This window comes from Pristiophorus japonicus, chromosome 6 (genome assembly GCF_044704955.1).
Source record: "Pristiophorus japonicus isolate sPriJap1 chromosome 6, sPriJap1.hap1, whole genome shotgun sequence".
NCBI classification, from domain to species: Eukaryota; Metazoa; Chordata; class Chondrichthyes; family Pristiophoridae; genus Pristiophorus; species Pristiophorus japonicus.
Window position 1 is genome coordinate 244,476,088 of NC_091982.1, and position 22,271 is coordinate 244,498,358.

General features: G+C 52.5%; 1 protein-coding gene across 3 annotated transcripts in view; it reads left to right on the forward strand.

Moving 5' to 3' along the window:
- The window catches only part of fndc3ba (fibronectin type III domain containing 3Ba), a 411,236-nt gene that overhangs the window by 194,202 nt on the left and 194,763 nt on the right, over window positions 1-22,271 (forward strand). For all 3 annotated transcript variants that reach the window (XM_070882439.1, XM_070882441.1, XM_070882440.1), the window contains exons 4-6: window positions 4,690-4,766; window positions 8,014-8,254; window positions 11,770-12,057. In XM_070882439.1, the coding sequence (XP_070738540.1) occupies window positions 4,690-4,766; window positions 8,014-8,254; window positions 11,770-12,057 (606 nt within the window). The remainder of the gene's footprint in view (window positions 1-4,689; window positions 4,767-8,013; window positions 8,255-11,769; window positions 12,058-22,271) is intronic.

A 22,271-nucleotide genomic window follows, 5' to 3' on the forward strand; every position in this document is an offset into this window, starting at 1 on the left:
TAAAACCCGCATTAAACTGAGACGGGATCCAGTTGTGGATTCTGAAACCATTTCCAGCTGTCCGCGCAGAGCCAGAACAGCCCCTCTCTTTTCCCACCGGAGTGAGTCAGTCGTTTGGCGGGGAGCGAGGCTTAAGGCAGAATTTCGACTGCAAAATGAATTTGCTGGATGTCAGTGCGAGATTGTCTGGCATCAGACACAGTACTTCTGCACAGCTGGCTCCGGGGTGGGGGCGGGGGGGGGGCTTGTTGAATGCGATCCCCAGCTGCTGCCGTGTGTTGTGCAAGAGTGGGATCGGCAACACTTTAATAACAGAGGCCGAAGGAGGGGGGCGGGAGCAACTCTGGCGTTTCGGTTTGTTGCTCTCTCTCTCTCTCTCTCTCTCTCTCTCAAGTATTCTTTAACCTGTTCCCCATCCCCGCCCCACCCCCCCCACTTCCTGGATGGACATTCCTTCGAACCAACTCCCCAGGGAGGAGAATCGTTGGCGGGTTCCTTCTCCCGTTCAGTTCTCGGACTGCGGGCCTACACTGTTCGCAGCATGCAATGGGGCACCGCGCTCTGGGATAATGCACGCTGTGAAACCCTGCGACAGTCATAGAGTCATAGAAAGTTACAGCACGGAAGCAGGCCATTTCGGCCCATCGTGTCCACGCCGGCCAACAAAGAACTGTCCAGCTTAATCGCACTTTCCGGCTCTAGGTCCATAGCCCTGTAGGTTACCGCACTTCAAGTGCACATCCAAGTACTTTTTCAGCCAGTAGGTGAAGACATTTCCCCTCAAATCCCCTCTAAACCTTCTATCAATTACTTTAAATTTATGCCCCCTGGTTGTTGACCCCTCTGCTAAGAGAAACTGGTCCTTCCTATCCATTTTATCTAGGCCCCTCATAATTTTATACGCCTTAATGAGGTCTCCCCTCAGCCTCCTCTGTTCCAAGGCAAACAAACCCAGCCTATCCAATCTGTCCTCATAGCTAAGATTCTCCACTCCCGGAAACATCCTCGTAAATCTCCTCTGTACCATCTCCAGTGCAATCACATCCTTCCTGTAATGTGGTGACCAGAACTGCACGCAGTACTCTAGCTGTGGCCTAACTAGTGTTTTATACAGTTCAAGCATAACCCCCCTGCTCTTGTGTTTTATGCCTCGGCTAATAAAGGCAAGCATTCCATATGCCTTCTTAATCACCTTATCTACCTTCAGGGATCTGTGGACCTGCACTCCAAGGACCCTATGTTCCTCCTCAATGTCCTATCATTTAATGTATGTTCCCTTTCCTTGTTAGCCCTCCCCAAATGCATTACCTCACACTTCTCCGGATTGAATTCCATTGACCAGTTCATTGATATCTTCCTGCAGTCTACAGCTTTCTTCTTCATTATCAACCACACAGCCTATTTTAGTATCATCAGCAAACTTCTTAATCATACCCCCTATATTCAAGTCGAGATCATTGACAGCACAAAAAGCAAGGGACCCAGCACTGAGCCCTGCGGAACCTTACTGGAAACAGCCTTCCAGTCACAAAAACACCCATCAACCATTACCCTTTGTTTCCTGCCTCTGAGTCAATTTGGGATCCAACTTGCCACTTTGCCCTCGATCACATGGGCTTTTAATTTCATGACAAGCTCCCACATGGCAGACTATCAAAAGCCTTGCTAAAATCCATATACACTTCATCAAACACACTACCCTCATCGACCCTCCTGGCTACCTCCTCAAAAAATTCAATCAAGTTTGTCAGACACGACTTTCCCTTAACAAATCTGTGCTGACTGTCCTTGATTAATCCGTGTCTTTTGAAATGAAGATTTATCCTGACCCTCAGAATTCTTTCCAATAATTTTGAGGTTAGGCTGACTGGCCTGTAATTACTCGGCCTATCCCTTTCTCCTTTTTTAAACAAAGGTACCACATTAGCAGTCCTCCAGTCCTCCGGCACCACACTGAAGCCAGAGAGGATTGGCAAATGATGGTCAGGGCTTCTGCTATTTCCCCTTTTGCTTCACTTAACAGCCTGGGATACATTTCATTGCAGTGGCTCATGCACACTGTGAAGCCATGTGACAGTCGCAGTGACCCATGCACGCTCTGAAGCCATGCAATGGTCAGAAGCATATCTGGCACAAACCGCACATCCCGAGAACGAATAATTAAAGAAAGACTCTCCTCTTCACTAGCTCAGGCATGGTATTGCTTCGAGTATCGGTGATTAAGGGGCAATCTAATTGAGATGTTTAAGATGATCAAAGCAGTTGATAGGTTAGATAGAGAGAAACTATTTCCCCTGGTGGGGGAAGTCCAGAACAAGGGGGCGTAACCTTAAAATTAGAACCAGGCCGTTCGGGGGTGATGTCAGCAAGTACTTCTTCACACAAAGGGCAGTGGGAATCTGGAAAACTCTCCCCCAAAATTTGCTGATGCTAAGGATCAATTGAAAATTTCAAAACAGAGATTGATAGATTTTTGTTGAGAAAGGGTATTAAGGATTACAGAACCATGGTGGGCAAAAGGAGTTCCGATACAGACCAGCTGTGATCTACTTGAATGGCGATATTGGCTCGAGGAACTGAATGGTCTTCTCCTGTGTTCCTATGTTCCTTATAATGCATTCTGGTCGGAAGAATGAGGCGAGGCAGTAAAAACTAAATGGTACAATTTTAAAGGGGGTATAGGAGCTGAGGGTCCCGGGGGTGTAGGCACACAAGTCTTTGATGGTGGCAGGGCAAGTTGAGTCGGCTGTTTCTGAAAGGATACAATATCCTGGGCTTAAAAATAGGCGCATAAACCCAAACTTCACCGCCGCGATAGTTTGTGCTGCAAGTTGCTGTCAGCGGGACATGGAAACGGCGCGGCGCCCTCTACAGGGCACCTGGGATCGGAGCAAGTAGGGCAAGCAACTGGGCATCTCGTTTACCAATCAGATTGAGGATTGTGAAATAAACAGCACAAGGTCTGAACAAGGAAGTGTGAGTGAGAGTGGGTGAATTCAGTGTCAAATCAGATGCAGAAAGAGAAAACAAGAGAGGGAAAGAAAGATTGGATTAAAAGAGACAGAGAAAAAGAGACATGGAAAAGAAAAGTAAAAAAAAATGTTCATTAACTTAAAAAAAAATCTCCAACAACAATTAAAACCTGAAGGAATGAGAGTCCTCACTTGTAACATCATTTTCAGTGTCAGAGAAGTTGACCGGCAGGAATTAACAATTATCATGTCGTTAAAAGGATATTTTGACTCGAAATGACTTGACTTAACTTTCTGTGGCGAGTTTAGTTCGTATTTACCGCGTAAATACAGCAACTTCACATCGTCCGATGTTGGTCACTGTGGAGTCAGACGGTGAGATGCCATTTTCATGAAACTAACGGCGGAGCAGCACAACTCACAGAATCACAGAATAGTATGGCACAGGAGGAGGCCATTCGGCCCATCGAGTCTGCGCTGGCTCTTTCGAGGAGCAATCCAGTCAGTCCCGCTCCCCGCTCTTTCCCCATATCCCTGCAATTCTTTCTCCAAGTATTTATCCAATTCCCTTTTGAAGGCTATGATTGAATCTGTATCCACTGCCCTATCGGGCAACGCATTCCAGATCCTAACCACTCGTTTCCTGAAAAGGTTCGTCCTCTTCTTCCCATCTCCAACATCCCTTTCCTCGCCACAGTCCTTGAACGTGCTGTCGTCTCCCAAATCCGTCTCTCCCGCAACCCCATGTTTGAATCTCTTCAATCAGGTTTCCGTCTCTCTCTCTCTCTCTCTCTCTCTCTCTGTCTCTCTCTCTGTCTGCTTCTCTCTCTCTCTCTCTATCTCTCTATCTCGCTCTCTCTCTCTCTCTCTGTTTCTCTCTCTCTCTCTCTCTCTCTCTATCTCTCTATCTCCCTCTTTCTTTCTCTCTCGCTCTGTCTCTTTCTGTCTCTGTTTTTCTCATTCGCTCTCTCGCTCTCTCTCTCTCGCTCTCTCTCTCTCAGACCAATCAAACAAGGCCGAGGTGATCAATGGCTGTGGACCCCCAGCGAGGGGCTGGAGCGGCTAAACGAAATGGTATTTGGAACTGAAGCATTCCGTTCTGATCGAATCCGATCATGGCGTTTCTCAGATTTATCGCCTTTACCTGTGAGAAGTGTTTTCTTCTCTTTCCCCGACCTCATGTAATGTGTGTGTTGTGTGGGCCGGGCGGAGGTCCCCATGTAATGTGTGTGTTGTGAGGGCCGGGCGGAGGTCCCCATGTAATGTGTGTGTTGTGTGGGCCGGGCGGAGCTCCCCATGTAATGTGTGTGTTGTGTGGGCCGGGCGGAGGTCCCCATGTAATGTGTGTGTTGTGTGGGCCGGGCGGAGGTTCCCATGTAATGTGTGTGTTGTGTGGGCCGGGCGGAGGTCCCTATGTAATGTGTGTGTTGTGTGGGCCGGGCGGAGGTTCCCATGTAATGTGTGTGTTGTGTGGGCCGGGCGGAGGTCCCCATGTAATGTGTGTGTTGTGTGGGCCGGGCGGAGGTTCCCATGTAATGTGTGTGTTGTGTGGGCCGGGCGGAGGTCCCCATGTAATGTGTGTGTTGTGTGGGCCGGGTGGAGGTCCCCATGTAATGTTTGTGTTGTGTGGGCCGGGCGGAGGTCCCCATGTAATGTGTGTGTTGTGTGGGCCGGGCGGAGGTCCCCATGTAATGTGTGTGTTGTGTTGTGTTGGCAGGGCCGGCAGAGGTCCCCATGATGTCCCCGAATGGATCCATTCCCCCCATTCACGTTCCGCCAGGCTACATCTCGCAGGTAAGAGATTGCCCCTGAACCCATGAACATGTCGATCAGTTTCACCCATCTCATTCTCCAGGGTGAGGCTAAGGGAAGGGTGGGGGGGGGCGGGGGAGCGGGTGCGGGGGGGGAGCTGAATTAGCCAAGGAACCAACCCCCGCCCCTCTTGAGTGCAGTCCACTGACAGGATCAGGATCAGCAACGATGCCCCCCCCAGGTGGAATTGCCTGATGCCACGGTAATAGGTGCAGGGGGCAATGATTTCTGTACTGAGGAGACTGGTGAACAGTTGATCAGGATGGAGGCAGGCCTGGGGGGACAGTGGGCTATTGCTCAATTCCTTCTTAAAGTGAACCTTCAATCAAGAGGCTAAATGTGTAGGGTAGCGTAGTGTATACATGAGGCTGTGGGAGGAGATTAAATGGGCTGGTAGAGGCCATGCTAGGGGAGAGTGTCCATGGGCTGTGGGAGGGGATTAAATGGGCTGGTAGAGGCCATGCTAGGGGAGAGTGTCCATGGGCTGTGGGAGGGGATTAAATGGGTGGTAGAGTCCATTGCGGGGTAGAGTGTATAATTAAATGTTTTTAATTATGACGGGACCTGAATGATACGGCAAGACCCTTTGGGCAGGATGTGGATTAGCCGCAGGTTTAAGAAAACAGTCCCGACCTCTCTTTGAACTCAGGAAGTTGAAGAACGTGTGGGGTCGGGTCAGATGGCTTGACGTGTGTTGCAATATGTGTGTGTTGCTGGAATTGAGAATAAACCAGTTTAACTTCTGATAGTATGCGTGGCAACCATGTGTGCTTCATGTACAGAGTGTGCTCACATTCATCCCCAAACAGGGGGAGAGTGGGGGGGCGGGGGGAGAGTGAGAGGGGGAAAGGGGGAGAGTGACAGGGGGAATGGGGGAGAGTAATGGGGGAATGGGGAGAATGTTGGGGGGAAAGGGGGAGAGTGAATATAAGAACATAAGAAATAGGAGCAGGAGTAGGCCAATTGGCCCCTCGAGCCTGCTCCGCCATTCAATAAGATCATGGCTGATCTGATCATGGACTCAGCTCCACTTCCCTGCCCACTCCCCATAACCCTTTACTCCCTTATCGCTCAAAAATCTGTCTAGCTCCGCCTTAAATCTATTCAATGACCCAGCCTCCACAGCTCTCTGGGGCAGAGAATTCCATAGATTTACAACCCGCTGAGAGAAGAAATTTCTCCTCATCTGTTTTAAATGGGCAAACCCTTATTCTAAGGCTATGTCACCTAGTTTTAGTTTCCCTCTATGAGTGGAAATATCCTCTCTGCAGCCACCTTGTTGAGCCCCCTCATTATACTCAATGAGCATAGGCCCAACCAACTCAACCTTTCCTCATAAGTCAACCCCCTCATCTCCGGAATCAACCGAGTGAACCTTCTCTGAACAGCCTCCAATGCAAGTATATCCTTCCTTAAAATACAGAGTGAAACGGGGAAAGGGGGAGAATTACGGGGGGGGGGAAGGGGGAGAGCAAGGGAGAGAAACAGAGAGCGAGGTAGAGAAACAGAGAGTGAGGGAGAGAAACGGAGAGAGAAAGACATTGAAAGGGACGGTTAAGAGTGGTGATGCTCCCCAGGACAAAGTTGGGAAGCTCGGGTCGGGTAGCTGGTGGGAAGCAGAGCGATGCCATCCAGTTGAGCAAGAAGTTCAACCTCTGTGGGGCCAGGAGGGGCTGTCCTGGACTCCCATCCTCCCCCTTCCCTCCCGGACTCCCATATCCCCCCTCCCTCCTGTGAGGCCCCCGCTCCCCAAAACCCCCTGCCCAGCACTTATCTGCAAGCCCAGGAGTACAATGAAGGTTCACCAGACTGATTCCTGGGATGAGGGGGATTGTCCTATGAGGAGATATTGATGAGACTAGGCCTATATTCTCTAGAGTTTCAAAGAATGAGAAATGATCTCATTGAAACATACAAAATTCCTACAGAGATTGACAGGGTAGATGCAGGGAGGATGTTTCCCCGGGCTGGAGAGTCTAGAACCAGGGGTCATAGTCTCAGGATAAGGGGTCGGCCATTTAGGACTGAGATGAGGAGAAACTTCTTCACTCGGAGGATGGTGAATCTTTTGAATTCACTACTCCAGAGGGCTGTGGAGGCTCAGTCGTTGAGTATATTCAACACAGAGATCAATAGATTGCTGGATATTACGGGAATCAAAGGATATGGGGGAAGTGCAGGAAAGTGGAGTTGAGGTCGAAGATCAGCCATGATCTCATTGAATGGCGGAGCAGGCTCAAGGATCCGAATGGCCTACTCCTGCTCCTATTTCTTATTATTCAGCCCAGGCGTGAAGTGGTTGGGTGGCATTTAATTGCGCCCCGGGAGTTAATACGCCCCCGGGTCTGGAACAGGCCCTCCAGTGGATGTGGCTCTCGAACCGGCGCAGGGTAAAATCAAACCCGAAATCCAGGCCGACATTCCAGAGCGGTGTTGTTAAGATGTCGAAGCAAGGAGCTGTTGGCGTGTTTGGTGGGTGTAAACAATCCCCAAGCCGTGATTGGGGGGACAGGGGAGCTTGCCTGGTGTTCTGGGCCAACATTCAGCCTCAACCTACCCCCACCAGAAACAGATTATCTGATCATTGCTGGGGCGTGCCAGCTTGTGTGTACATTAAAAGAAGGATTGTGCATTTATACAACCTTTCACCACCTCAGGATGCCCCAAAGTGCTTCACAGCCAATGAAATACTCTTGAAGTGAAGTCACTGTTGCATTGTGGGAAACGTGGCAGCCATTTTGCGCACAGGAAGCTCCCACCACCAGCAATGAGATAAATGACCAGATAATCTCTTTTTTTTAAGCGATGTTAATTGAGGAATTAATGTCGTCCCAGGACACCGGGGAGGGCGCGCCTACTGATCTTCGAAATAGTGGCGGCGGGATTTCTACGTCCACCGGAGGGGGCAGACGGGGCCTCTGTTTAACAAGTCATTCGAAAGACGGCACCTCCGACAGTGCAGCGCTCCCTCAGCACTGCACTGGGATTTTGTGCCCAAGTCTCTGGAGTGGGTACTCGAACACATGACCTTCTGACCCACTGAGCCACGGCTGACTTTGTTTCTATATTGGTCGTGCTGTTTGCCTATAGCATCTGTCGGTTAAGAATGGCTTTGGGACACCCTGAGGCATGATACACATGCAGGGTGCGAACGGGAGGAGAGTCCTGTTCAGTCGGTAGAGGTTATGAGGCACAAATTCATTTCTTTCCCTCTCCTTTCCAATCACAGGTGATCGAGGATAACACGGGCGTCCGCAGGGTGGTGGTCACTCCGCAGTCTCCGGAATGCTTTCCGCCGAGCTACCCGTCAGCCATCTCTCCCACCCATCACCTGCCTCCGTACATCACGCACCACCCTCATCTCATCCCTCACTCGCACGCTGCCTACTACCCCCCAGTCACCGGGCCGGGAGACTTACCGCCTCAGTTCTTTCAACACCACCTCCCGCCAACAATATACGGGGAGCAAGGTAATCATCGAGTGCGTATACGCAAATCATCGAGCGCACATAGGCAAATCATCGAGCGTGTATACACAAATCATCGAGCGCACATACGCAAATCATCGAGCGTGTATACACAAATCATCGAGTGGGTAAACACAAATCATCGAGTGCTTATACGCAAATCATCGAGCGTGTATACACAAATCATCGAGCGTGTATACACAAATCATCGAGTGGGTAAACACAAATCATCGAGTGCTTATACGCAAATCATCGAGCGCGTATACACAAATCATCGAGCGTGTATACACAAATCATTGAGCGCCTATACGCAAATCATCGAGCGCGTATACACAAATCATCGAGCATGTATACACAAATCATCGAGCGCACATACGCAAATCATCGAGCGTGTATACACAAATCATCGAGTGGGTAAACACAAATCATCGAGTGCTTATACGCAAATCATCGAGCGCGTATACACAAATCATCGAGCGTGTATACACAAATCATCGAGCGCGTATACGCAAATCATCGAGCGCGTATACACAAATCATCGAGCGTGTATACACAAATCATCGAGCGCACATACGCAAATCATCGAGCGTGTATACACAAATCATCGAGTGGGTAAACACAAATCATCGAGTGCTTATACGCAAATCATCGAGCACGTATACACAAATCATCGAGCGTGTATACACAAATCATTGAGCGCATATACACAAATCATCGAGCACACATACGCAAATCATCGAGCGTGTATACACAACTCATTGAGTGCACATACGCTAATCTTTTAAGGTGACAGGACAAGTTTGGATAAATACTTGAAGCAAAGAAAATGTCCAGGGCTGTGGGGAAGGAGTGGGGCAAGTGGGACTAATTCGAAAGCCTTTTCAAAGAGCCAGCACAGGCACGATGGGCCGAATTTAAGGGCTGTACTATACGATGATATTTCCTGCAAAGGTTACTCTGTGGTAGGAGATGTGGTGTTGGAGGACAGTCCTTGGGGTTCACACCCCACTGAAGCTAATAGATACCAACTGTCTGCGTGAGTCTTTTAACAAAGGATTGGCTTTGTGTTTGGCGAGTGTTTGTCCGACAAATACCAGAGACCTTTGATCTAATTCTCAGTGCTGCATGTCAGATCTGTCACATTCCCTGCAGTGGAGTGCGCTTCAGAGCAGCACGTATCGAGAAGCGTAGGTACAGAGTGCATTGGGTATATTACTGGAGCAGCAATCCAGAGAACGTGTGTTCGAATTCCTCCATGGCAGTTTCAGAATTTGAATTTACTTTTTAAAAAGCTACTCTCAATAAAAGTGACCATAAAGCTGTCGGATTGTCGTTAAAAACCCCACTGGGTCACTGATGCCCCTTTATGGAAGGAAAGCTGCCGTCCTTACCCGTTCTGGGCCGATATGTGAGGGGTAATATGACGCAGTGTACCTTGCAAGAGAATTGGCCTGCCCGGTCACGAATCACCACAGCAGTCTGTCCGATTGCAGCCTCCATCGGGAGTGCTCGGCGTGGAGCCAGAGTCCATGGAGAGGGAGGGGGTGCAAGTGTACAGGATAGGTTATGGGGCAGTGTTCTCACAAATTTCTTTTTGGGTGCGCGGTCCCTTTTGAGGGGCTGTGTGGCCGGTTCAGATCTCCGCACGTCCGCGGTTTTTCCAGTGTAAATCCGGTGAGCCGCCTGCGCGGAACCTCCAGCCCGCTGCACGGCCGCGCAGCTTACCGGGAACTTTGCTGTGGGGGGTTAGCACGCTCGATTCTTGACTCACTCCAACGTCAAGTAAAGCTCTGCAGCCTCAGAAATGTACAACATTCTTACAGGGCTCAACAGGGTAGATTCAGGGCGGATGTTTCCCCCTGTCTGGGGAGTCTAGAACCAGGGGGGGGGTCACAGTCTCAGAATAACGGGTCGGCCATTTACGACTGAGATGAGGAGAAACTTCTTCACTCAGAGGGTACTGAATCTTTGGAATTCTCCACCCCAGAGGGCTGTGGATGCTCAGTCTTTGAGTATATTTAAGACAGAGATCGATAGTTTTTGGATGTTAAGGGAATCAAGAGTTAAGGGATAGTGCAGGAAAGTGGAGTTGAGGTAGAAGATCAGCCATGATCTCATTGAATGGCGGAGCAGGCTCGAGAGGCCAATTGACCTACTCCTGCTTCTAATTCTTATGTCCTTATGATGTGAAATTATTCCCACAATCCTTTTATATAAAAAACAGAATAGATAGTCATTTGTGTTGAATGTACAGAGAAAGCCCCATCCACTAATCGAAAATACATTATTGGCACAGAATGCTTTTAGAAATTTAAATAAATTTAACAACAATGCTTTTAATCCTGCAATTAAACTCTAATTGATCTCACCCTGCACTGTTCCCCCACCTAACAATTCAACTCTAATTGATCTCACCCTGCACTGTTCCCTCACCTAACAATTAAACTCTGATTGACCTCACGCTGCACTGTTCCCTCACCTAACAATTCAACTCTGATTGACCTCACCCTACACTGTTCCCGCACCTAACAATTCAACTCATAGAAAGTCATATATCCAAACTTGCTAATGACACAAAGATAGGTCGAATTGTAGGCAGTGTAGATGGAAGCATAACATTACAAAGGGATATCAATAGATTATATCAATGGGCAGAACTGTGGCAAATGGATTTCAATGTCGGATAATGTGAGGTCATCCACTTTGGATCTAAAAAGGATAGAGCAGGGTACTTTCGAAATGGTGAAAAGCTAAAAACAGCCAAAGAGACTTGGGGGTCCAGGCACATAGACCATTAAAATGTCATGAACAGGTACAGAAAATAATCAATTAGGCCGATTATTTTCTAGACTTTATATCTAGAGGACTAGAATACAAGGGAGTAGTAATTATGCTACAGCTGTACAAAGCCCTGGTTAGACCACACCTGGAGCACTGTGAGCAGTTCTGAGCACCACACCTGAGGAATGATATATTGGCCTTGGAGGGAGTGCAGCGTAAGTTTACCAGAATTATAGGATTAAGTTACGAGGCGAGATTATACAAATTAGGGTTGTATTCCCTAGAATTTAGAAGATTAAGGGATTATCTGATCAATGTAATCAGGATATTAAGGGGAACCGATAGGGTAGATAGAGAGAAACTATTTTCTCTAGTTGGAGAGTCTAGGACGAGGGAGCATAGTCAAAAGATTAGACCCAGGCTTTTCAGAAGTGAAATTAGGAAACACTTCTAAACACAAAGGGCGGTAGAAGTTTGGAACTCTCTTCTGCAAATGGCAATTGATGCTAGATCAATTGTTAATTTTAAATCGAAGATTGATAGATTTTTGTTAACCAAAGGCAGGTACATGGAGTTAGGTCACAGATCAGCAATGATCGCATTGAATGGCAGAACAGGCTCGAGTGGCTGAACGGCCTCCTCCTGTTCCTATGTGCCTAATTCTAAGTGACCTCGCCCTGCACTGTTCCCTTACCTAAAAACCTCTCTTATTTAAGGTTGTTTTTTTTCTTGAACAGAATTCATACCTCTGTACGGAATGTCAAGTTACATCACGAGGGAGGACCAGTACAGCAAACACGACCGCCTGCACAAAAAGCTGAAGATTGACCGGCAGAACCGATTGAACAGCCCGCCCTCCTCCATCTACAAGAACCACATGAGCTCCTGCACAACGATATACAACGGCTACGGGAAGGGCCCATGTGTGGCGGGGGTGGGAGGGGGAGGAGGAGGAGGGACCGGCATCAAGAAGCCGGAGCGGAGGGCGAGGAGCAGTCCCAGGATGAACGAGCAGGAGATCCAAGGTAAGGAAGGATATCCTAGCGCCCCATCGCAGTGACTGGGCCACACGGGCACTGCTCCAGGTCGGAGCCCAGTGTCTCCATGGTGGGTGTGGTCAGGGTCAGCTCGTGATACACCATTCCCTGCCCCATTCTGACCCCATCCCTGACCTCCACCCCACCCCCTATCTCCGAACACCAACACCCACCCCCCCATCCCCGACCTCCAACCCCCCCGTCCCCGACCTCCAACGCCCCCGTCCCCGACCTCCAACCCCGCCCCGCATCCCCGACCTCCAACCCCCCAGTCCCCGACCTCCAACCCCCCCCGTCCCCGACCTCCAACCCCCCCATCCCCGACCTCCAACCCCCCCGTCCCCAACCTCCAACCCCGCCCCGCATCCCCGACCTCCAACCCCGCCCCACATCCCCGACCTCCAACCCCCCAGTCCCCGACCTCCAACCCCCCCGTCCCCGACCTCCAACCCCCCCGTCCCCGACCTCCAACGCCCCCATCCCCGACCTCCAACCCCCCCGTCCCCGACCTCCAACCCCCCCCGTCCCCGACCTCCAACCCCCCCATCCCCGACCTCCAACCCCCCCGTCCCCAACCTCCAACCCCGCCCCGCATCCCCGACCTCCAACCCCGCCCCACATCCCCGACCTCCAACCCCCCAGTCCCCGACCTCCAACCCCCCCGTCCCCGACCTCCAACCCCCCCATCCCCGACCTCCAACCCCCCCGTCCCCGACCTCCAACCCCCCCGTCCCTGACCTCCAACCCCTCCGTCCCCGACCTCCAACCCCCCCGTCCCTGACCTCCAACCCCACCCCGCATCCCCGACCTCCAATCCCCCCATCCCCGACCTCCAACCCCCCCGTCCCCAACCCCGCCCCGCATCCCCGACCTTCAACCCCGCCCCACATCCCCGACCTCCAACCCCGCCCCACATCCCCGACCTCCAACCCCCCCGTCCCCGACCTCCAACCCCCCCATCCCTGAACTCCAACCCACCATCCGGCCCCCCCATCCCTGCCCTACCCCGACCCCAATCCCCAGCTCCCCAACCTCATCCCCACCTCGATCTCCACCTCAACTTCCCCACCCCTACACCAGTGAGTGAGAGGGAGAGACATTAGTTGACGGATCGGGCTCGGCTGTGATGCCCCCATGGTCAAATAGTCCGCCGAGGCTCTCGCCTGAGGAAAGGCAAATTGGATGCGGGAGTGGGCTTGTCAGCTGGCATCTGTGGACCCGTACCCTGGCCAGGAACCGACCCCTTTGTGGGACGGAGCTGGTCACATTGGCAGAGTGAAGAATGAGTGCACGGGTCCCCTCCACCCCCCCCCCCGATCCTCTGAGACCAGCAGCTGTCGAGACCCCTCTATTGTCCCCCCGGCCGCTCGCACAGTAACAGAGGCCCTTCTGTCTCCCCCCCCCCCCCCACTCCCCCCACCCCCCCCCCCCCCGAGAACTCGAAGGGATCGCGTTTCATTACCATCAATCTCAGGCCGATTTGTAAGAAGTCGGTTGCCACAGCAACCAAATTCTTCTCAGCTGAGGAAAGGCTATCAGTTTCCAGCCTGACAAACCACAACATATCTCCTTGTCTCAGGCACTCTCCCTGACAGACAGTGTCCCTGTACTCGATCGCAGAGAGTCTCTCTCTCGAGTCTAAACCCACCCATTGCCGCCTCTTCCCTATCCCCTCCCGGACTAGAGCTCCGGGTTTGCTGTAATCTTTCCAAGTTAAAAAAAGTACAGGACGTGACATTCCTGAGAGAGAAAAGAAGATGTGCTGCGGTTCATTTTCCGCACAGCACAATGGGCCCCATGTCTTGACTTTCAGACCCTGAGAATGTGTGACGGGAGAGAGAGAGATTTGGCAGAGTTTGAGTCACGCACCTGCTCCCTGTGTCTGCAGCTCTGACTTTTCGTGACTCTTTCTCCTGAAGGTCTAAACTGCCTGTTGTGGTGATTCTCCATGGTCATCATCTGCTTCAACCCCTTCCCCCAGATCCTCACCCCCCGGATCCTCACCGCCACCCGACCCCCCCCGGATCTTCACCCGGCCCCCCCCCCCCCCAGATCCTCAACCCCCGGATCCTCACCGCCCCCCCCCCCCCAGATCCTCACCCCCCCAGATCCTCACCGCCACCCGACCCCTCACCACCCCCCCCCCCCAGATCCTCAACCCCCGGATCCTCACCGCCCCCCCCCCCAGATCCTCAACCCCCCCCGATCCTCACCCCCCGCCACCCCCCCTGGATCCTCACCCCACTGGATCCTCCCCCCCCCCCCCCCCCGATCCTCACCCCCCCCCCGTCCCGTCCCGTCCCGGAACCTCACCCGTCCCCCCCCGTCCCCCCCCCAGATCCTCACCCCCCCCCGATCCTCACCCCCCGCCACCCCCCCCGGATCCTCACTCCACTGGATCCTCCCCCCACCCCCCGATCCTCACCCCCCCCCCCCCCCCGATCCTCACCCCCCGCCACCACCCCCAGATCCTCACCCTCCCCGATCCTTACCTGCACCCCCCCCTCCAGATCCGATCCCCCCCGATCCCCGATCCTCACCCTCCCACCACCCCCCCCCCCCGATCCTCATCCCCCAGATCCTCACCCCACTGAATCCTCCCCCCCCACCCCGATCCTCCCCCCCCTGATCCCCCCCCCCAACCCACCCCCCCTAGATCCTCATCCCCCCACGGCCTCTGGACGTCCCAAAGCGCTTTACAGCCAATGAAGTACTTTTGAAGTGTAGTCACTGTTGTAATGTAGGAAACGCAGCAGTCAATTTGCGCGCAGCAAGTTCCCAAAATAGCAATGTGATCATGTCCAGATAATCTGTTTTTGCAATATTGTTTGAGGGATAAATATTGGCCCCAGGACACCGGGGAGAACTCCCCCTGCTCTTCGAAATATTGGCTGTGGCATCTTTCCCGTCCACCTGAGAGGTAACATGGAGCCTCGGTTTAACATCATTGCCAAAAGACGGCACCTCCGACAGTGCAGCACTGCCTCAGTACTGTCACTGCGAGTGTCAGCCTAGATCTAGAGCAGGTCTTGAACCCTCAACCTTCTGATTTAGATTTAAGATCGAAATGGCTCCTTATTTAAGGGAGGATATACTTGTATTGGAGGCAGTTCAGAGAAGGTTCACGAGGTTGATTCCTGAGATGAAGGAGTGCTCTTATGACGAAAGGTTGAGCAGGTTGGGCCTGTACTCATTGGAGTTTAGAAGAATGAGAGGTGATCTTATTGAAACATATAAGATTCTGAGGGGGCTTGACAGGGTAGATGCGGAGAGGATGTTTCCCCTCATGGGGCGGATCTAGAACTGGGGGACATAGTTTCAGAATAAGGGGTTGCCCATTTAAAACAGAAAAGAGGAGGAATTTATTCTCTGAGAGTCATGAATCTTTGGAATTGAATATATTTAACAATAAGGGCATCAAGGGTTATGGGGAGCGGGCAGGGAAGTGGAGTTGAGGCCAGGATCAGATCAGCCATGATCTCATTGAATGGCGGAGCAGGCTCGAGGGGCCAGGTGGCCTACTCCTGCTCTTATTTCTTATGACCTGGTTCAGATCAAAGCCTAATCGAAGCAAAATTGCCCTTGACTCCAGTCAGACATTCCTGATGCTCTGTGCAAAGATGCCTGGTACATTGCACGAACCCTTCAAAAAAAAGTCCACCTTATTTAGTTTGGATTCCTGCCACTGAGGCAGCAGTGTGCAAACACAGACAGGAACACTGGGAAATGTAATGATAGCTTTCACCCGTTGAAATACTTCTGAACTATAATTCACTTTAAACGTTTATAATAGTGTTTTGTTTCAGGAAAAAATGCTATATCCTGTGTGCAATCTTCTGTGGCAAAGACGCACACCCATGTTGGGCCGAGCCACGTAAGGAGATCTTAGGATGAGGTAGGTTTTAAGGAGCATGTTAAAGGAGGGAAGAGAGGTAGAGAGGCGGAGAGGTTTAGGGAGGGAGTTCCAGAGCTTGGGGCCCAGGTAACAGAAGGCATGGTCACCAATGGTGGAGCGATTATAATCAGGAAAAGAGGGAGCGAGAAAGACAGAGTGACAGGGACGAGAGAGAGGGTGAGAAAGGGGCTGGAAAAAAGGGAGAGACGGATGGAAAGAGAGAGAGTCGGAAGCGAGAGAGCGAGACCACGAGCAAGATACAGGAAGAAAGGGAGAGAGAGAGAGGGATGGAGAGGGAGAGAGAGAGAGAGACACGAACAAGAGAGAGTGTGAGCAAGATGCAGGAAGAGAGGGAGATAGATAGGAAGGAGAGTGTGAATGAAAAGGCAGGAAAAGAGGAGAGCAAGATTGAAAGGGAAAGGAGATGTATTGTCTGCTTTTCAGCAGAGCTGTTTTCCCAGTCACTCCTGGGCCAGTACATACCAAGCAGTTCAACGGACAGAAGAGCTCTCCCTTCTCCAACCACTGAAAGTCCTGTCTCGGCACTTAACTAGAGTTAGTTAGTTAGTTACTTAGTTAGTGTCTCCTATGCTTGATGACACGTGACGAAATAAAGAAAGAACTTGCATTTATATAGCGCCTTTCCGGACCTCCCAAAGCGCTTTACAGCCAATGAAGCACTTTTTGAAATGTAGTCACTGTTGTAATGTACGAAACGGGGCAGCCAATTTGTGCACAGCAAGCTCCCACAAACAGCAAAGTGAGAATGACCAGATAATCTGTTTTTCTTCAGTGATGTGGATTGAGGGATAAATATTGTCCCAGGACACCGAGGGGGGGGGGGGGGTGGGCGGCGGGGGAATCTCCCCAGCTCTTCTTTAGTGACCGTGGGATCGTTTACGTCCACCTGAGAGAGCAGACGGGACCTTGGTTTAATGTCTCAACCGAAAGTGCAGCGTTCCCTCAGTACTGCCCCTCCGATAGTGCAGCACTCCCTCAGTACTGCCCCTCCGATAGTGCAGCGATCCCTCAGTACTGCCCCTCCGACAGTGCAGCGCTCCCTCAGTACTGCCCCTCCGACAGTACAGCGTTCCCTCAGTACTGCCCCTCCGACAGTGCAGCGCTCCCTCAGTACTGCCCCTCCGACAGTACAGCGCTCCCTCAGTACTGCCCCTCCGACAGTGCAGCGCTCCCTCAGTACTGCCCCTCCGACAGTACAGCGTTCCCTCAGTACTGCCCCTCCGACAGTGCAGCGCTCCCTCAGTACTGCTCCTCCGACAGTACAGCGTTTCCTCAGTACTGCCCCTCCGACAGTGCAGCAATCCCTCAGTACTGTTCCTCTGACAGTACAGCGTTTCCTCAGTACTGCCCCTCCGACAGTACAGCGTTTCCTCAGTACTGCCCCTCCGACAGTGCAGCAATCCCTCAGTACTGCCCCTCCGACAGTGCGGCGCTCCCTCAGTGCTGGCCCTCCGACAGTGCGGCGCTCCCTCAGTACTGCCCCTCCGACAGTGCAGCGCTCCCTCAGTACTGCTCCTCCGACAGTACAGCGTTTCCTCAGTACTGCCCCTCCGACAGTGCAGCAATCCCTCAGTACTGCCCCTCCGACAGTGCGGCGCTCCCTCAGTACTGCCCTGGAGTGTTGGCCTGGGTTATGGGGCTCAGGCCTCTGGAAGCCCACCTGTTCCACTGCCGTGTGTCCGGAGTGAGAGATGTAACAGTGGTCGGTGTGCCGCCTCCCTCACACCCGGCACATGGCGGGAACAGACTCGTCTTGGCTTTGGGTCGTTTCAGTGATAAAAAGACATCTTTACCTGGACGGGTCATTCGCCTGACTCTTAATTTCCTTCCACCCCCCCTTCTGCCCGGGCCCCCCACATTGGGGGCTAGTGCGCTCCTGTTAGTCTGACTCTCATCTTTTGACTTGGGTGGTCTTACCAGGTTAGTCTGACTCTCATCTTTTGACTTGGGTGGTCTTACCAGCAGTTATACACCCGGCAGCTCTCAGTCTCATTGGTGCAGGCTAACCTTCCCAACAGGTCAAGGGGCACGGTCTGGGGATGGTGTCTAAGAGTGGGTCCACAGCGAGTTGAAGAGAGCTGGGCTCCAGCTTCCTGATTGGGCGCTCAGACGCGGGAGTGCGGGAGAGGTCCTTGGCTCCCGTCCATTGTCCGGCTGCAGGATCAAAGGTTCCTGTTGGGGAATACTCCCTCTCAATCTCACGCTCAGTTTTCTCCAACGCTCCATTAATGCTCCGAGATGCAGGGTGCAAAGGCCCTGGGGGCTGTGCAGAGTACAGGAACCGTTGCAATCGCAATGTCCAGCACTGCAGCACATTGCCATTCTTCTCAATGTATTTCTTTCATTTGTGAATTGCTGCAAATTGAGATGGGAAAGGGATTGTGAGTCTTGAACACTCCCAGGGCAGGTACAGCACCTTGAAATGTGCTTCCGGACACACATCCGGGGCATACCTAAAATCGCCTATTTCTACATCCGTAACATCGCCCGTCTCCGCCCCTGCCTCAGCTCTTCTGCTGCTGAAACCCTCATCCATGCCTTTGTTACCTTTAGACTTGACTACCCCAACTCACTCCTGGTTGGCCTCCCACGTTCCAACCGACGTAAACTTAAGGTCGTCCAAAACTCGGCTGTCCATGTCCTGACTCGCACCAAGTCACGATCACACATCACCCCTGTGCTTTCTGGCCTACATTGGCTCCCGGTTAAACAATGCCTTGATATACATTCTCATCCTGGTTTACAAATCCCTCGATGGCCTCACCCCTCCCTATCTCTGTAATCCCTTTCAGCCTCACAACCCCACGAGACGTCTACACTCCTCAAATTCTGCCCTCTTGAGCATCCCTGAATATAACTGCTCAACCATAGGTGGCCGTGCCTTCAGCTGCCTGGGCCCCAAGCTCTGGAACTTCCCCCACCCCCCACCCCCCCCCCCGAGCCTCTCCATCGCTCTTTCCTCCTTTAAGATGCTCATTAAAACCTACCTTTTCTGACCAAGCTTTTGGTCATCTGCCGTAATTTCTTCTTATGTGGCTCAGTGTCAAATTTCTCTGTTTTGTCTTATAACACTGCTGTGAAGCGTCTTGGAATGGTTTACTATATTAAAGGCGCTATATAAATAAAAATTGTTGTTGTTAGATGCAGAGTAAAGCTCCCTCTACACTGTCCCATCAAACACTCCCAGGGCAGGTACTGCACGGGTTAGATACAGAGTAACGTTCCCTCTACACTGCCCCATCAAACACTCCCGGAGCAGGTACAGCACGGGTTAGATACAGAGTAACGTTCCCTCTACACTGCCCCATCAAACACTCCCGGAGCAGGTACTGCACGGGTTAGATACAGAGTAACGTTCCCTCTACACTGCCCCATCAAACACTCCCGGAACAGGTACAGCACGGGTTAGATACAGAGTAACGTTCCCTCTACACTGTCCCATCAAACACTCCCAGGGCAGGTACTGCACGGGTTAGATACAGAGTAACGTTCCCTCTACACTGTCCCATCAAACACTCCCGGAGCAGGTACAGCACGGGTTAGATACAGAGATGTGCACCCACTAGCACAGTAGTATGTCCTGTGGTTTCTCTGAGTGAGGTAGCCAGTTACATCATGGATATTGGGGATAATTTTCGTGTTGCGAGCCCCAGGGAGTTGACCTGAGACTGTCCAAATCGCCTCTTCCCGAACACAAGACTCCCTTGTCTCAGCGGTGTGGTCAGGGTTTGAATCCAGTTCCTGGAGTGCAGGCTCAGAGTGTAGAGGCACTGGGGACCCGGGCAAGCACCAGGACGTGTTGAGGGATGCTAATCACTCTGCACCCTGTGAATTCAGGAAGCGGATCGTGGGGCTCTGAGCTGGGGAACAGACGGAATGTTGTCTATTGAAAGCAGACCAACCCAAGCCCTGAAACTTTTTTACCGCAGCTCTCCAACTCCTCTTGTTATTTTATTCAACTCCTTACTGAGCAAAACCTCAACCCCACTCCAACAAAAACAAGATTGAGAAAGGACTTATGCCAGTTAATCCAGTTCCTGAGTGTGTCGGGGGCGTAGTGCGGCTGGCGGTGGGGAGGGGGCGGGGGAGCCCAATGGGGTGGGGGGGGGTGCGGTGTGTAGCTGGGCAATGGGGAGGGGGCGGGGGAGCCCAATGGGGTGGGGGGGGTGCGGTGTGTAGCTGGGCAATGGCGTTGGGGTGGGGGGCGGTGTGTAGCTGGGCAATGGGGCGTGGGGTGGGGGCAAGGAGTGGGGTGGGGGGGCAAGGGGTAGGGTGGGTGGGGAGTGTGTGGGGGGCAATGGGTAGTGGGGTAACGGGGGGGGAGTGTAGTGGAGTGTGGGGCTGGGGAGTGGGGTGGGGGGGAAGTGTAGTGGGGTGTGGAGTAGGGTGGGTGGTCTGCGGGGGGGGGCTGTGGGGTGTGTAGTGGGGCAGCGTGGGGGGCACGGGGAGTGCAGCAGGGCATGGGGTGGGAGGGTGGGGGGGTGCGCGAGGTGGTGTGAGGTAGGGTGGGATGGTAGGCGAGGGGTAGGGTGGGGGAGCGGGGTGGGTGGGGGGGGTGTGGAGAGGATAGCGGGCTGTGGGGGTGGGGTTGGACATGGGGCAGAATTTCCCCTCCAGTGCTGGACATCTGCCCCTAGTGGAGAGAAAGAGAATTAAAAAAAAAAAGAAGCTTTTCTACCATGTCTTTCTTGACCACTGGACATCTCAAAGCGCTTCACAGTCAATGAAGTACTTTTTGGAGTGCAGTCACTGTTGTAATGTAGGAAACGCGGCAGTTAACTTGCGTACAGCAAGCTCCCACAAACGGCGATGTGATAAATGACTGGATAATCTGTTTTTGGTGTTGGTTGAGTGATAAATATTGGCCAGACCACCAGGGTAAACTCCCCCTGCTCTTCTTCGAAAAAGTGCCATCCATGGGACCTTTAACATCCACCTGAGAGGGCAGACGGGGCTTAGTTTAATAACTCCTCCGACAGTGCAGCACTCCCTCAGTACTGGCAGTGGGTGTGTCGGCCTGGATCGTGGGCTTGAGTCTCTGGAGTGGGACTTGAACCCACAACCTGCGGATTGACAGGCGGGGGTGCTGCCCACTGAGCCACGGCGGACATTTGGCGCCCAGCTGCTGTAGAGTTGGATGGAGTTGTGATAGGTTGCTGGGTCTGGACCAACCTTTTCCCGCCCCCTGTTCCCAGTGGCACGGAGGGGAATCTTTAAGTGGCAGCGGCTCCCGACACCCCCAGCTGAGATAGGCCAAGTAAGCGTAGGCCGAGACTGAAGCCTGACACTATCTTGGCTTGTGGCACATCACGAGCTGCCCTCTCCCACTGAGGCGTCATGGAGGGAGCTTCAAATAATAAACACTCCTCTGTGAGGGACATTACATGTTTGTTTGACTTTCCCAATGGTGGGCTGGCATGAGGCAGTGCCGGCTGTGAAGAGGAAAGTTTTGTTAAAGAACCATTGTTCATTTTGTTGGCAGGCCTGCGCGGGATCCGATCCAACGCACAAATCCATCCGAATCTGCCAGAACTGAGGCAAAATACCGAAGTATTAAAGAGGCTACTTCCATCGGCCCCTGCTGGTTGAGCTGCTGAATGCCCACAGTGAGCTGAGCTTCACAACCCAGGCACCTGCCACACTCAGTGGAAAGCCCGTGCTGAGTACACAGTCACTGGGGGGGGGGGGGGGTGGGGCTACACTTGGCCTCAGGAGCAAAACCAACAATCGCAATTGCAGAGGGTGCAGGGAGCCCAATCCTACCACACAGACATGTATTCACTCGCACACTCACGCACCCAAACTCACGTTCACACCCACACATATGCTCACTCGCACATCCACACATACTCACTCTTGCACACACAAGCACCCAAACGTGCGCTCACACTCACACGCGCGCTCACGCTCACATACGTGCTCACACTCACACATGCGCTCACACGCATAAGCGCACTCGCACGCACGCGCACTCACTATCAGGCGCTCACATTCACACTCACACATGCGTTCTCACTCACACACACGCACTCACCCGCATGCTTACCCACTCTCGCACGCCCACTCGCTCTTGCACGCTTACCCGCTCTTGCATATGCTCTCTCACGCTCACGCGCTCTCGCACGCTTACCTGCTCTTGTACACGCTCTCGCACGCTTACCCGCTCTCTCACGCTCACGCCCACGCTCACACGTTCTCGCATGCTTACCCGCTTTCGCTTGTTTACCCGCTCTCGCATGTTTACCCGCTCTCGCATGTTTACCCGCTCTCTTACATGCTCTCGCTC